Source organism: Daphnia pulicaria, chromosome 6 (assembly GCF_021234035.1).
Source record: "Daphnia pulicaria isolate SC F1-1A chromosome 6, SC_F0-13Bv2, whole genome shotgun sequence".
Taxonomy (NCBI): domain Eukaryota; kingdom Metazoa; phylum Arthropoda; class Branchiopoda; order Diplostraca; family Daphniidae; genus Daphnia; species Daphnia pulicaria.
In genome coordinates this window covers 18,141,800-18,156,371 of record NC_060918.1, presented here as the reverse complement: position 1 = coordinate 18,156,371, position 14,572 = coordinate 18,141,800, and the positions used below count along the sequence as shown (strand labels likewise).

At 41.4% G+C, this 14,572-nt stretch overlaps 3 protein-coding genes across 4 annotated transcripts; 1 reads left to right on the top strand and 2 right to left on the bottom strand.

Annotated features, from left to right (window-relative positions):
* Nucleotides 1–484: 484 nt before the first annotated feature.
* On the bottom strand, nt 485–6,417 carry LOC124344310 (potassium channel subfamily K member 1-like). 2 transcript variants are annotated; one of them, XM_046797813.1, is made up of 6 exons: nt 6,173–6,417; nt 5,182–5,418; nt 2,562–2,702; nt 2,088–2,486; nt 1,782–2,012; nt 485–1,704 (listed from the first exon to the last, which is right to left on the bottom strand). In XM_046797813.1, the coding sequence occupies exons 2-6, from the start codon at nt 5,390–5,392 to the stop codon at nt 1,577–1,579; spliced, it is 1,110 nt and encodes a 369-aa protein (XP_046653769.1). In that variant the 5' UTR covers nt 5,393–5,418; nt 6,173–6,417; the 3' UTR covers nt 485–1,576. The 2 variants fall into 2 exon arrangements, with proteins under 2 accessions (XP_046653769.1, XP_046653768.1); XM_046797812.1 differs by lacking the exons at nt 5,182–5,418; nt 6,173–6,417 and adding an exon at nt 2,965–3,702.
* Nucleotides 6,418–7,066: 649 nt separating this feature from the next.
* Nucleotides 7,067–9,120, top strand: LOC124344309 (leucine-rich repeat protein 1-like). The gene is made up of 5 exons (XM_046797811.1): nt 7,067–7,928; nt 7,995–8,216; nt 8,380–8,492; nt 8,556–8,747; nt 8,820–9,120. Exons 1-5 carry the CDS (start codon nt 7,470–7,472, stop codon nt 9,049–9,051), a joined length of 1,218 nt encoding a protein of 405 aa, XP_046653767.1. The 5' UTR covers nt 7,067–7,469; the 3' UTR covers nt 9,052–9,120.
* Nucleotides 9,060–12,937, bottom strand: LOC124344311 (39S ribosomal protein L17, mitochondrial-like). The gene is given in 5 exon segments (XM_046797814.1): nt 9,060–9,278; nt 9,339–9,549; nt 9,625–9,841; nt 12,745–12,847; nt 12,850–12,937. Coding segments are annotated over 5 exon segments (768 nt in total). The 3' UTR covers nt 9,060–9,129.
* Between the last annotated feature and the right edge of the window lie 1,635 nt (nt 12,938–14,572).

Genomic DNA, 14,572 nt, shown 5'->3' with positions numbered 1-14,572 from the left:
TCGTGATTTTGAAAGACAATCATGAATTGCCTCTAGCTAATTTTTAGTATATATGTTCAGTAGGCTATGCCCTGTGCTCGCGGCTGCTCGCTGTTATATTGGAAGTCAATTCTGTTGAATTATTTTTCTCATCAACTTCCACAAAAATTTTCAGATCATCTTCGTCCGTCTTATCTCATCTTCTTGACGTAGGTTTTACCGCACTATTGATCAGAACTGTTGCACTTCAATTAATACGACTATTAACTTAGCTTATCTAATGCGATTCCTCTAAAACGGACAAACCAAGAATCAGATTAATAATAAGTGTTCTAATGTGGTAACAAATCAGAATAATATGTAGTTATCTTAGAAAATATTCATTGTGTACCGTGGTAACTCATCAGTTTCCGCAACCTACACGCTCTTTGTTCCGGTACGTCGGGACAATAGTTATTTCGAAATAGTGCGTGGGAAATACACGGCGATGACAATGGACAATCGATTCATTTTTAGGTAACATTAATGTATTATCTCTGTAGAATATTAGAAGGAGCCATTGACAACACACAGTTAACGTGTAATATCGACATGAGTTTTTCCGAGAAAATTCTAATCATATCAAACGGGTTGCGCTCTTTTGTTTTGACAAAAGCCGATCCATAAGTAAAAGAGAATCGACATGGAGATATGACATTAAAAGATGAAGGAAAAAAATAAAAAAGAAAGAAGAAGACCACTTTGATTTTGGAACGAGAGAAAGGAGATAAAAGATGAGAGACATCGAAAGCACGATCAACATTATATCCATTCCGAATGTTGTTTTTTTTGTCTTTTTTCCCGATTTTTATGACTTTTGTGCGAGAGATAAAAACACACACACAAAAAAGTCTGCCATTTGCAAGTTGGATTTCGAAACAAAATCTCTAAAATTGAGAAATTTGTCTAAGTTTCAAATAGGAAGAAATACAAAGATTTTTCTCCCTCCAGTACAAATCTTTCATGTCTCGTTTGTTTTCCTGGTGTTTTTTTTTTGCTTGTGTAACGCGTGAAATGTCATCAGTCTAAAGAAATATTTTAAAACAGAGAGATCGCCCTCGCGGACTTGGTGCACATTAGAAACTGAAATTTTTTAAATTTTTATTTCGAGGTTGTAGTGTTGTTATTTAGAAAATCTTCAAATGATTTGAAAATTAAAAAGTACGTCTTACTTCCTTTTCAATACGATACTTTTTTTAAAAAATATTAAAAGATGCGTGTCGCCAACATCTTGACGAGTACTCCGAGATCAATTTTCTTTTAGTTTTTTTTTTCCAATTCTTCGCACTCGATAAAAATAGAGATTATCATATCACCACCAGGATGTGGGCCTATTCTTAAATGAAAAAATGGGGAGTGTGAATTTCGCGGAAACATGGGAGTGTTTGATATTTGAAGATAGTGCAGTTAATCTTTCGCGCCTTACTTATACTGTAAAAGAAACTAAGAAAAATTAGTCGACAAATAGGAAAGGAAAAACGAAGAAACAAATAAACGAAACAACAGGAGAAATAGGAATTGGGAATTAGGTCCTGGGTTTTCAAATGAAATTTAATCTTTAAGGTCGTGCGTGAACAGGGGTTGTGTCTTCGGGACTAGGCGAGTCCTCTTCTCGGCGTGATTTAACACGAACTATCTGACGGCTGGGTCGACCTGATTCTTCTTCAGTTGCACCATACCCGGCCCCTGTAAAATCAGCAGTCGAGGAATACATTAAAAGCTTGTTCGAAAATGTTTGCATATACGCAGAAAAATAGCATTACCATAGCTACCGAATGGCACGGCCGAGGTTGTGCTGGAGCCCAGTGACGAGGGCATCACTCCGCCGAGAGAAGGGCCGCCCTGAATCCGTGCCTTTTCCGAATCGTAAGTTGACGCATTTGCCAAATATTCATCGGATTTCAGGAGAAATACGGAACCGACGTTGAGTTGGGGAATTTCGTAGAATACGGTCAGCGTCAGTACCATGAAGACCAAACCAATTAAAAGGTAGACTATTTTCGAAAGGAATAAAATATTTAATCATTTTCGACTTTGATAAAGTTTGTCAGTTGGTTTCTTTTTGTTACCGGTGGTTCCGATTTTGTAAAGTGGTCTGAGTGGCTGATTGGGCGAATCACCCGGGATATAATCACCCAATCCAATCGTCGTGAGAGAAATAAAACAATAATAAATGGAGTCGAGATAATTCCAGTCGGGTTCCAAAACGTTGAAAACTCCAGCCGGAACCAGAAAGAAGAAAACGACTAGGACAGTGGCGATGACTAGAAGATGGAAGACGCGAATGTTGAACGGCTGGTATAGATGGCCTAGTTTGGCATTGAGGTAGCGTAGCAACCAGGTACTAGGAACCATAAGTCGGTCCACCAGGGCTGTCAAGAGCATCAACGTCATAGGGATACCGATCAATGCGTACACGATGCAGAATATTTTGCCTCCCTCAGATAGGGGCGTTACATGTCCATAACCTAAATTTAGAGAAAATTATGTAAGCATTAAATCTCATCCAGCTGTTTAAACATATTTTTTATTCTTATTTATACCGATAGTCGTGACAACAGTTCCAGCGAAAAAGAAGGACTGGCCAAAGCTCCAGTTGGGTTCGGAAGAGACGTTTCGAGTCACAGCTACTCCACGATTTGTCGCTTGGACAACATCCATTAACAATGCGTCTAATTCTTGTTCTAAAATAAAATAAAATAAAATAAAATAAAATGTTAAAGGTTAAGCACACGTCAATGCCATTTCAAATCAAGGTATTTCTTTTTCATGATCAACCTTGAACAGCTTATCTTCTAACCCATACGTATAATTTTTTTTTCCCAGGCATATACGGAAATATTTGATTGCCTCCCCTGGGTAAAACGGAGGAGGCGAAAATACAAAGATAGAAACTGGAAGAAAAATCCTGAGAGTCATGTGAGTCATTAAAGGGGTGTTTTAGACCTGGAATCAATGGATATTTGAAGAGAAATTTTTCGACGCGATTGCGTATATCTAGACGGTACTGGCGATTGAGGGGCTGCTCCATGGAACTAAAGACTAAGGCACCGAGAGATAGGTACGTTATGAAGACGGCGAGAAAGGCGATCAGGAACCAGGAGCTGCGTTGGAGGCCTAGCCACAGGTGTCGAAGTGGCGACTCACGAAAACGACCATTATTCGACAGTAAAGGCAAGCGGTCGTCCGACCGTCTTTGAGCAACATTGTGGGCCATAGTTATTTCAGATGGGTGGAGCTGAACCATCACAATGGCAATAAAGCACAAACAGTATTGTGTTCGATGATTAAAAACATATAAGCACAATACGATCAGCAACTGCTGTTGGGCACGACTGACAGCCTTGGCTGCAGCTTGTTCACTAATTCCTTACTTTGACTTGCCTCCTTAAAGAAGACTTAAAAGTGTTTTCGTACGTCCACTTATCTAACGCCCTACCCTGGCACAAAAGAGCGGAACTATTTAAACCACTTCCTTTAGATATCGATGGATATTAAAACAAAAGTACTGTTATCACTTTGTTGATATTCCAGAACGAGAGGATCTTGTATCTATCGAGTTCACAGGGGAATGTTAGTCGAAACAGAGTGACTCACTGAAGAGATCCAATTCGATCTAATTAAACTCCCTACGAGGCAAAAAGGGATTTGTGTTGTTGTTAGTGTTCTTTTTTTTTCAAGCGTGCGTTATTGTCTTACTTCTGCACCATCTAGCGCTGGAAAAAGAAACAGTTTTAAACTGCCACCTTGCGGTTACATTTTCGTAAACGGAATGAAAACATTTCGTTCAGTAAAAAGAATCGACCAATAATGTCGGTTCCCTTCCCAGCGTATACAATGTTTTAAACGATTAAAACAGGCGTTCACTCACGCGCTTAAAACTCACTTATATTTTGTATGGCCTAACCGTCACACATGATGGGAAGAAAAAAATGAAAAAAAGTAAAAAATCGAATGTGCGGATATGCGGGACACACGCTGCGTCTAGCAAACTGAGAGAAAAATCAATACCCTCTACCCTTTTCCCGCAAGATAAGGGGATGGGAGGAATGGTAGGGGGGAGTTTGCTCTCCGACTCTCAGCATTGTGTCCATGCCTACGTAACAACGCACCCTCAATCTCCGCCTACCTCATGTACAATCTACACTTTACAGCCCTTTCTCTTCATTTCTCTTGTGATGTCTAAACGTATAGACGATGGCTGCCCGGCCCACCCAACGCTCAGCTTCTCAATCAATATTAGGTTATAGATGGCAAAGGCTATGATATTTGTTTGTGTCTGCTCCGGTATTTCGTGAAACATCAGAGGAGGAAAACAACCCGACCAAGATGAAAGAGAGACAACAAAACGTTGACCCTTATATAAGAACCACTCCCACGAGTTCGTTCTCCGTCCTTGCAATCCCCAATAGGATCTTTGACTCCTGCTGAACTCTGGTACCCTCCGGTTTTTTCGCTGGTTCGTCTTGCTGGAACAAGATCACTTGCATAACACCGGGCATGTGTTGCTGACATCTCATCGATCGAAAAGAAATAAAAAAGAAAATACTACACCGACTTTCGAATCGACCTTTTTTTTTGTCATTTCTCGGCAGTCATTTCCATAAATAAGGGGGAGGGGTGAATCTGTTATGTCTGTCAAGTTTCCTAGAGACGGGCAGCCCTAATGACGATCGGCTTTCTTGCTGGCGCTCTTTTGTTCAAGGAACCAATCATTCGGTTCGTTGTTTCAGCGGTGAGGGCCTCACATCTTTGCTGCCTTGGTTCCTGCTAACTCTAAAACAACGTCGGGCAGATGGTCTGACGTTTTCAACAAGCCATTATGATTATTTCTGAAGATAAGCCACTATTCGATTAGGATCGACTGACGTCAATTCTTACCCTCTCCAATGTACGTTGCACGACAGACCATACCGCGCAGTCCGCCATTAAACCCATCAATATGCATCCCTTTGTGAGTGGTGCATGTCGAGTCTGGTAATTGATCAATCGTTTAGAAGATAGATCGTTTCATATGGGAGGGGGGAGGGGTATTAACATCGTCATTCGATTATCTAATACGGTCGCTAGTTTATATTGAATTTCGATCATTTGCTGCAGCGCATCAGCAGTCGCCGAGCCAAAGTGAAACTACCTGTTGATGATGAACTTGAATCGACTTACCAGTGATACAGGAGTGGGTGCGGAGGAAGTGATTCTTGCGGTCGCGCATATTTTTCACTTCGGCCACCTCCAGCGGAGACTCGATGGCCGAAAAAATCGCTGCTCCCAAGATGAGAAAGAGTCCATAGAACGCTATCAACAATAGCAGGCGAAAGTTGCTTTTCTTCATCTTCAAGAGGCCTGTCCAGTCGGTCGTGATTCCACTACTCATGACCTCGTTCCGATCTCGGCCTCGGTCTGGCATTCAACACAAAAAGAAGTCATAACATTAAGTTCAATCTCATCCATAGGGTACAGTACACTGGGCTATATATGTAAACGGTCATAATGGGCACAATAGCCATTGCTTTGCAGAATAGAAGAAGGGAGAAAAAGAAAAAGCAAAAAGAAAAGGAAAAACTGGGAAAATGAGAAAAAGACGCGGCTGTGTGCAACCCTCATTGGGTCTCATGGTTCGTGACAACCCGTCATTCAAACGGGTCGATGCTGCCAGCCGTCCCAGCACTCCCGCACGTCATTAACTAACTTTCATTCCCCTAATGCATTTTGTATGGAAGATGAAGGAAGAGTCTCCGCTCTTTTGCGTGATGATACGATGAAACATCTATTGAAAGTATGCTTGCCTTTCAGCCAATAGCCGAAAGATCAAGCTCTCAAAAAGCTCTTATATATACGCACGTCTGTTTCACACAGAGCACAGCGTATACACTAACGGAAGACGAAAGGAAACAATCAATAAAGTTGTTTTAAAGGCTCCGCTATGTATAAGAGCAACTATACACATCAGATGTTAATCCAGACGCCCACGCTTCCACTGGAGCACAGTGGAAATCTGACGGAACAAATAACGGACAACAAACACTGAATTTGGATTCTCAAAGCCTAGCTGCCACCTATCAGTTTCAATCAAATGTCTCGTTAATCAGAGAAAATCGAGTTACAAATGACGTGTGAAAAAAAGGAGAAGAAATCTTTATAAAAATGGCAATACCTTTTAAAGGAGCGGCGTTAAGATTGATTGGCGGAAAAGACAGCAGTGAGCCAGTTAAATGGCCTTAAAGGTCATAACCAATGCGAAGAATGGAAGAGACACGACGCCTAAAAGGATGAAAGCTGTGCGAGAATCTGTCCGTTGCGTCTCTTGCCGATCATCAGAACGGCCTCTACAATCTCCTGTGGCAACACAAGCACAACCGGACACGACCTAATGGGGACGAGACTAGAAACGAGGACGACGAAAACGCCGAACCGAATAAAACGTCCGTTGCTTAGGACGCAGATTCGCCAGTGCGCAAGTGTTGTGCCCATGCGCGTGCCGATGCCGCGCGGCACTCGTCTCTAGTTCTATAGGATCAGCTACGGGCTACCGTCGTAATAGCCACTGCACTACAATTCCTTCCAACAACCGCCTATTTCTCCCAGTAATAACAGTTTTTTGGATGCGGACGTGTTCGTTTATTCTAGGTCTAGCACTTCGTAACGTAAGCAGTATGAAAATGAGTTTCTCGAGAGTCGAGAGTCACTGCAAGAGGCCGGGCAGCTAAAAGCTAATCATATGAAATGGTTGTTTCGCGATTCCACTTTTTATTTCACGTTACTAAGCTTCACAAACTTTCAAGATAATCTATTCAATCTGTGTGTTATTACATACCGGCTCTTGAGTCCGGAATTTGATTTGGCGACGTGAACCGCTCAAGGAAATATTAAAATCATTTTTCAAATGAAAAAGCAAATACGAAAGGGAGTACGATCGATAACTACAACATTCAGCCACATTCAGTTGAGACTTTTTTTTTGGGGGGGGGGGGGGGAGGGGAGGGGGACAGACCGACACACACTCACACAAACATGCAAGTACAACTCTGTTTGCGGATATTTGTTGACTATCTAATCAATTCAAGGCTAGCTTGGCGCGCGACTCAGCTCTTTATTTTAAAAATCTAGACCATTCTTCTTGTTCGATTTATGTCGAATAAAATAAAACATTTACAACTAAAACATTTTCGTTAGTTTGTCATTCGTTTTTTCTAGCAGTTTCTGGCGTTATTTTTCTTTCTAAATATTTTCACCGACTCTTCTTCACCGAAAGAAAAGGCTTCAGACTTGAAATCCGACTCCTACAGCAGCAGACTACCGAATTTTCGGCTTGGCGCCAAACATTGACGAATAAGCGCTGCGTCCTGCGTCCTTCCAACTGCAACAATAATTTAACTATATTTTATCCAACATACAACAGCTCTTTTAATGTGTTTTTTCTTATACTTGGGAAAGCAGATTTTCTTACCAAGATGCAATTAAATTGTAAAGTCAATGTGGTGAATCGCCTGCTTCCTTCAGCTGGACAATCGGGTCCTAGTCGATTGGTCTGGTCAAACGTAACACTTACTGAAAACAAAGCTTCCGTCATCGAATTATCTTTAGCCACTTCCCGTAACAAGACCGGGATGAAATATAAAGTTACAAACAACATTGAACAAATCTTTTCCAAGTTCGTTAGCCAAGGGAAACTCACACTTAGGTTTCGACAACCAGCTCATGACTTGTGCCTCAGTGGAGAAGTCAGACACATGGAGAAAATTCTTGCAATTATAAAGGGAGAAGATTCACAACTGAAAAAGGGAACTCTTTGTCCTCTTTTGTCAAATCGTGCCAACAAAGTAGTGATACCAAAAACAAAGCTGAATATTTTATCTCGTGCAGATTATCCAGTAACCACAAGTTTTCCTGATACACTGACCAGCTTAAAAGTAAAAACTCATATTTCAACAGCTGCAAGCATTAATTAATAACTATGTTTGTTGTATTTGTGTCAGATAAGTGGAATAGCCCTGAAAAAGTTCGACAGAAGGCTTCTCCACCTCAAGGCACTTGAAGTCTTGGATCTCTCCAGTAATCAAATTAGTATTCTACCTGAATCCATCCACACTCTAGCAAAACTAAAACAGTTACATCTTAACCACAATGAGATCAAAGTACTTCCATCAACATTCGTCAATTCTACAAGAGTTATCTGCTTAGATATAAGCCATAATCAAGTAAATATGATAATAAATTAAAAAAACAAAGACATGAATTTTACTTAAATTTATATTTACAGATAGGATTTATTTATAGACTTTATTGACCTAATGTTGCTGCCTGTGTTTTTTCAATAGTAGATTCTAATTCCAAATTATCATGTCTTTTCTTTTGTTATAGTTAGTCATGATTCCTAGCTGCATTTCTCGAGTATCTGGGCTCCAAATATTAAAATTAGACCATAACAAACTTAGGAGCCTACCCTCAACCATTTCTAAGTTACGGAGTTTAAGGTATGTATATTATTCTGGCATCAGCAAAGAAACAATTGAATACTAATTGATAACTTTAAACAGAACTCTGACTGTGTCCTCAAATGAAATCCGAACATTGCCGGAATCTTTTCAAACCCTTGCTCTTGATCACATTGACGTCTTTGGAAATCCCTTTGAAAAAATAGAACAGGAAATAGCGCTAAATCCTGAAAGTCTGAATCTCAAAGTCCCAACACTACGGGCCATCTCCGCGAAATCAACCATTAAGTTCAAGTTAGTTAGTTAGTTTTATGTTGTTTTTATTTTGTCATTTAACTTATGTCTATTCATTTTGTCTCCATACAGGCTAAAGTATAGCGAAGAAGATATCCCCGCCACACTCATTACTTATCTCCATGAAAGCTCCACTACCTGTCCATGTGGAAAGCTATGTATCGACGATGGATTACCAGCAGAAGGCGAGATAAATCTTTTAAAAGTTTCTGGCAGTGTTACTGGGGACAAAATTGTGCCAATGAAAATGACTCTTTGTACCATTGCTTGCTTTCAACGATTTTCTTCTAAAGTGGTATCGTAAACTCATCGTTGGATTCATCCGTGTTTTATTCAATATTCAAACTAGAATACAACTATGTTAATGTATAAATGGTGAAGTCTAATTTTTGCTTGCAACAGGCTCTGATAGGTTGGTATTTGATTCTGCTTTAGCAACTCTGAATTCTCTTTTAGCTTCATCAAGTAATACATTGTGCAACCAATAATGATAATTTTGAGTTGCTGGTTGCAATGCTGGGAAAGGATTTCCTGTAAAAAGGAATTATTAAGTAAATATTCTATATTTATTGCAACATACACATCTTTTACCTTTTAATTCCAAAATGGCGGTACCAGCATAATAACCAGGATATGTTTTTGGACCCAAGACGAGCTTCGTATAAGAGGAATTGTATTCTTTGTATCTAGGAACCAAAACCTTAAAAAGCTTGTGGATGAGTTGCTTCTCATCTAACCAGTAATCTGCCATCTCCATTGTGTGTTTGTGGCAATCACCATTACGAATAGCATCTGAAATCAACTACAAAAAAACAATTTTACTTATCATGTCACTAACTTCCACTTTTAAATAACGGTGTAGGAAAAGGGTGATTACTCTTTCTGCGTAGCCTTGCGCTTCTTCCGCCCTTGGATAGTTTAACTCGATGCGCTCATACTTGACAAGAGCAGTCACAGTAGCCTTCAATTTCCTTAGACGACCAGCTGGACCTTCTGGACTGGCGAAAAGCCGGGGTTTAGGTTTTACTGCAATTCTGAGTGCCGACACTAGTTTGCTCAAATCAGCTTGATTCATTCCTTGTAATGTAATTTCACTATTGGCAATAAACACCCTCAAGACACATGGGTTGTCAATTTACTAATTTATTTAGTACAATACCAATTTAGTCTGCTAGAAAGAATTCAATTATCAGTTGTTTGAATTGTCGTCAGGTGGCACTGATAAATAAAATGTTTCCAAATGGTTAAATCTATTGCCATGACATGATGTCGTGGCGCGACGGTCGAAACTGTCTATTGCCACGACATCTGTCGTGGCAATAAAGAGAAAATTGTCTATTGCCACGATACGCCTATACTTCCTCTCTGATCTCTCATATCGTGGCAATAACACGAATTTTGTCTTGATTTTTGATTGATTGAATGATTGAATGATTGAGAAAAGAATGGAATCGATGTAAAACCTCTGGGCTTGATTGGCTATCGATAGTTGAAGTTCGAAAAAAAAATTAATGGCCAGAAGAATAGTAGATCTCCCTTGCTTTTTTCAAAATCGGCCGCTAGATGGGGTGGCGAAATGACGTCTGTCAATGGCGAAAATCTTCAGAAAATGTCGAAAAATTTCCAAGATTTTCAATTGCCAATATCTCTGCCAATAACCGTTTAAAATAAAAACGGGGCGAGATGTCTCTGGAGAAGGGCAAAATCATTCATTCTGAAAAATTAGATTTTTTTTAAAGGTCCGGTTTGCCCGAAAACTGATGTCAAAAATAAGAAAAAACACTACAATTTCTGGGGGTTCCCTTAGTTTTTATTAAATAACTTAAAAAATATGCTAGCTAGAACATTGCGGATTTCACCATTATGTTTTCCGTAAAATTCTGCACAAAATGGTTTATACGGGGACTGACTGTGATGCCTTCGTCACCCTTTTCCAAAAATTGTAAACCCCCAAAACCCCCAATTTTGGCCTGATTGAGTGGTGGACTCAGTGTTAAAAAATAGAAAATAGGAATAGTGTACTTATTGAAATTAAAACATATAGAGAAATTGACTGACGCGTACCCCCTGGTTTGTAAACGCACTCCTGTGGAATCCGCCATATTTTCACCCAATTTCGTGTTTCTCTCGATATTCGCATAGGGAAAAGAGGGTGTCGCGAAAAATATTCGTGAAACGTTTCCAGGTAAAAGAAGACAACATGGAATAATTTCATGTGAAAGGTAATTGAACAAGCTGCATTTTAATAAAAATTAATGTGACATATTTAAAAGAAAATCCGTCAAATTTAATTGTTTTCCGTAATGTTTACGGTTTTATAGACCAAATCCACAAAGAATCGGCCCGAGAGAAGAAAAAGGCGAAAAGGAAAGTATGATAAAAAGAAAGGCCCATACTTTTGTAACGGTTCCTTAACCGTTCACTTAGCGACAGGCTCGACACACTCCTCAATAGGTAGTAGCTGTAAAGCTACCAGCAAGATGCACAAGATCAACTCGTATCTGGATCGTCTGGGAACTGATCTCCAGTCTGTGCCTGCAAGGCACAGCCACGTCAGCAACTCACCACTACTTAAGCGGAGCCCACCTGAGACTCCGAAGAGACCATACGATATAAACTGTTACTGTATGTATCATCTAGACCTGTTTCTTATAAATACAAACTGTTCTCTCTAACTCCGCGTACGTGTCTTTGCTACCTGTAACGTGCTGTTACATTTGGTGAACGTGCGGATTGGAGTGAAGCTGACATCTTCAACATCTTTTAGGCCGAACCTTCCATCATCTTCAAAACAGCCCTTGGCTCGACATCGTGGACGCCTTCCTCATTGCGTCTTCAGTCCCCCCACCAACGTGAGTTAAGAACAATCTAGCTGATATCACACCACATTGTTCTGATGCATTAGCCCTGAATTATACCACACCATTAAGCATAAAACTACCAACTCCAACCATATACCCCCTATTACCCATTGATTCACCATAGCCTCAACTATCGACGTTCTTCCTACAACCAAACCCGAACCTATCTAATTCTCCAATCATGCGGACGCGTTACAAGACCTTATCACGGCAATAAACTGACGTGAAGACATCCAGGCCATATCCTTCTTTGGCGGCAACGCCACGGACCAGTGCATATCATCATGGCTCTCCGAAGCAGAAGAAGTTGCCACCATCCATAATTGGGACGATGCAATCAAAATTCAAAATTTTGCTTCAAGACTCAAAGGTCCTGCCTTAAAATGGCACTCTCAGCGCACTCGAGCTCACCCAAACGAAGCCTACGCCGTATGGAAACAAGCTCTGAAAGACCACTTCAAACATCCAGCCGACAGAGACAAGCAGATACAAAAACTAGAGAACCTGACCCAAAAACCCAACCAACCTGTCCGAATGTTTATCGACAAAATTAATAGCTCCTACAACGCTATATACGATGACACGGATAACAATAACTTAGCGATACAAAATGATTTACTCGTCAAGATCCTCCTCAAAGGCATCCTGAAGCCGATTAAAACACTCGTGGTTTTGAACCAAATGCTCCAAAAAGTCACTACTTGGGATGATGCACAAAGAGCAGCATTGAGATGTGAAACCACTCTCTACAAAACTCAAACGAGCGGTGGAATACTAGAACTCCCTACTTTCATTAGTCCTAATATGTACCTGGCTCCTGGTCTGGGCTACTTCCAACGCCATAGCCAACAACTCAGCACTGTCAATTAATTTTCAAAAGATGGGAACTCCTTGTGTTTTAAACTAACCTGGATATCGGATTGGAGGCCTTCTATGAATCTGTCCATCATTATTTGCTCTCGTGATGCATTTGTGGTGGGGTCTAGATGAGTGCCTTTTAATGGATAGGCCAAGTAAAACGCCTTCCTTATTCTATTAGCGTACCGCCTCATGTTCTCTTCCGGCTCCCTACTCATGTTATGAAATTCAACACTTCTTTGAGACCTGTCTCCATAAAGTGAAACAGCTTCATTAACCGAGATTTAACCTCGGTATACGACCTGCCCCTAAATGGGTTGTCGAGTTTAAAAGTATCAAACTCTACGGCAGCTTCCCCGTACAGCTTGGAACACATCAGGCCAACGCGGCTTCCAGATGAGCTATCCAGTCGTCAAAGCGGCCAGAAGTATCCCGATCACAAAATATTGTAACCGAGATGAGTGCCTGCATGGCTTGCGACTGCTTAATATTTTTCGCTTTCTCTTCAGGAGTCGAAAAAAAACTACTTAATTGTTGAGTAGGGTCTTGTGATGGTTCATTTTGTCCTACTGGGGGTGACAGGGCGACCGCTATCCCCGCATTGGGTGTTAGGGAAACGACCGGTCCTGGCGCGGACGTGACAACTACGGGTATTGTAGAACATCCTAAATTTTGGAAACCCCCTGCTAAAGGAGAGGTGGTCGGTTGGGTAGCTGGATATGGGGTGGTAACCTGGTTGGTATTTATCTGATTGTTGTTACTGCCTAAAGTGGACAGGCAATTTATACTCGACGAGGCGGCAGTGGCAAGAGGAATAATAGATCTCAAACTTTGAAATCCTCCCGTGGGAAGAGATCCTGTTTGTTGCGTAGATGGGAGTACATCAGGTGTGGTGGAATTTGAATGGTCGACGAACGTGGGATTCGGTCGGGCCGGAATAGCTGGTGCGGAAGAGGATAGCTCGTGTACTGCGGTCTGAGCTAATGCCAGGGCAGTTGAGACGGCGAGTTTGTGGCTAAGACCAGAAGAGAGCAAATGTTCTAATTCCAGAGAGTACATCTCATAGAAAATGTCTTGGTACGGCATTGTGTGTGGGGGGGGGGGGGGGGGGTTTAGAAAGGTTACCTTCCTATTCGCTTTGGAGGTATGTTCCGTTTTCGTGATGGGGAGGATGCCAGTTGGAGTGGTTTCTAGTACTGGGACCGTTGGTCGAATTGGGGCACTTTTTGTTATGTCTACTGAGATGGCTTCCCTTGTTGGCGGGTTATGAATGGAGGGGGTGGGCCAATGATGACATGGGGGGTTCTTCTCGGACGTAAGCTCGCAAGAGGGTACGTGAGTTTGCGTTATTAGTGGAGGAGAGAAAGGACAAAAGGTGCGTCCTTTTCTGTCGTGGTCTCACAGGGCGAAACGTGAGTAATGGGGGAGAAAAAGGACAAAAAGAAGTGTTCTTTTCTATAGGAGAAACGTTGATTGTCAACGGTACGGCTGCTTTGTTGCCTGTGGAAAAGGATGGAATATGATGAATGGTTGGTGGGGTAGTATGTTCAAGTGATTGCTGTTGGGGACAGTAGAGGAGAATAGTTGGTTTGTAGCTCCAGATATTTCAATAATTTTATAGATATATCTAATTCGGGTCGCGTAATTAGTAAGTGCCCGAAGTACCTCTGATAGCTCTGAGTCAGTCAATAGCTCCCTATGATTAAGGAGAAGATGGTGCTTGACTTCGAACAACAATTCGTCCTGTGGGACGTCTATTATGGGAAGGTTCCCGTAGTTCAGAAAGAACTTTTGAGAGTTGAAGGAATTGGTCAGGGTGTTTTCGGCTTGGATGATAAGGGTCTCGTTTTTGGCTAAAAGAGCCCTTCTTTCTGCTTCCTGTGAGAGGTCGTACCCCTTGAGTTGCTGAGCTAATCCCGCTAGATATAGATAAGCGGCTCGTTCTTTCCCTTGAAGCGCTTGAGGGGTTGGTGGTGACACTGTAAATTTGGTTACCGTAGGCCTGGCACCCAATGCCTTCCAGTTAGAGTGATTGGTTGTGTTTATGCCCAGTTGCTGATTTTCGAACTCCTGTGTGATTTCCAGGGGGGAAGGTTGGACGTGCCG

Excerpts from the sequence above, each read along its gene's own strand:
- LOC124344310 (XM_046797812.1), bottom strand. The coding sequence starts at position 3,265 with ATGGTTCAGCTCCACCCATCTGAAATAACTATGGCCCACAATGTTGCT. Across the intron at positions 2,703-2,964 it reads CAAATATCCATTGATTCCAG|AACAAGAATTAGACGCATTG; the intron begins GTCTAAAACACC and ends ATTTTATTTTAG. Across the intron at positions 1,705-1,781 it reads CGTGCCATTCGGTAGCTATG|GGGCCGGGTATGGTGCAACT; the intron begins GTAATGCTATTT and ends CTGATTTTACAG.
- LOC124344309 (XM_046797811.1), top strand. The coding sequence starts at position 7,470 with ATGCAATTAAATTGTAAAGTCAATGTGGTGAATCGCCTGCTTCCTTCA. Across the intron at positions 8,217-8,379 it reads TAGATATAAGCCATAATCAA|TTAGTCATGATTCCTAGCTG; the intron begins GTAAATATGATA and ends CTTTTGTTATAG. Across the intron at positions 8,493-8,555 it reads TCTAAGTTACGGAGTTTAAG|AACTCTGACTGTGTCCTCAA; the intron begins GTATGTATATTA and ends AACTTTAAACAG.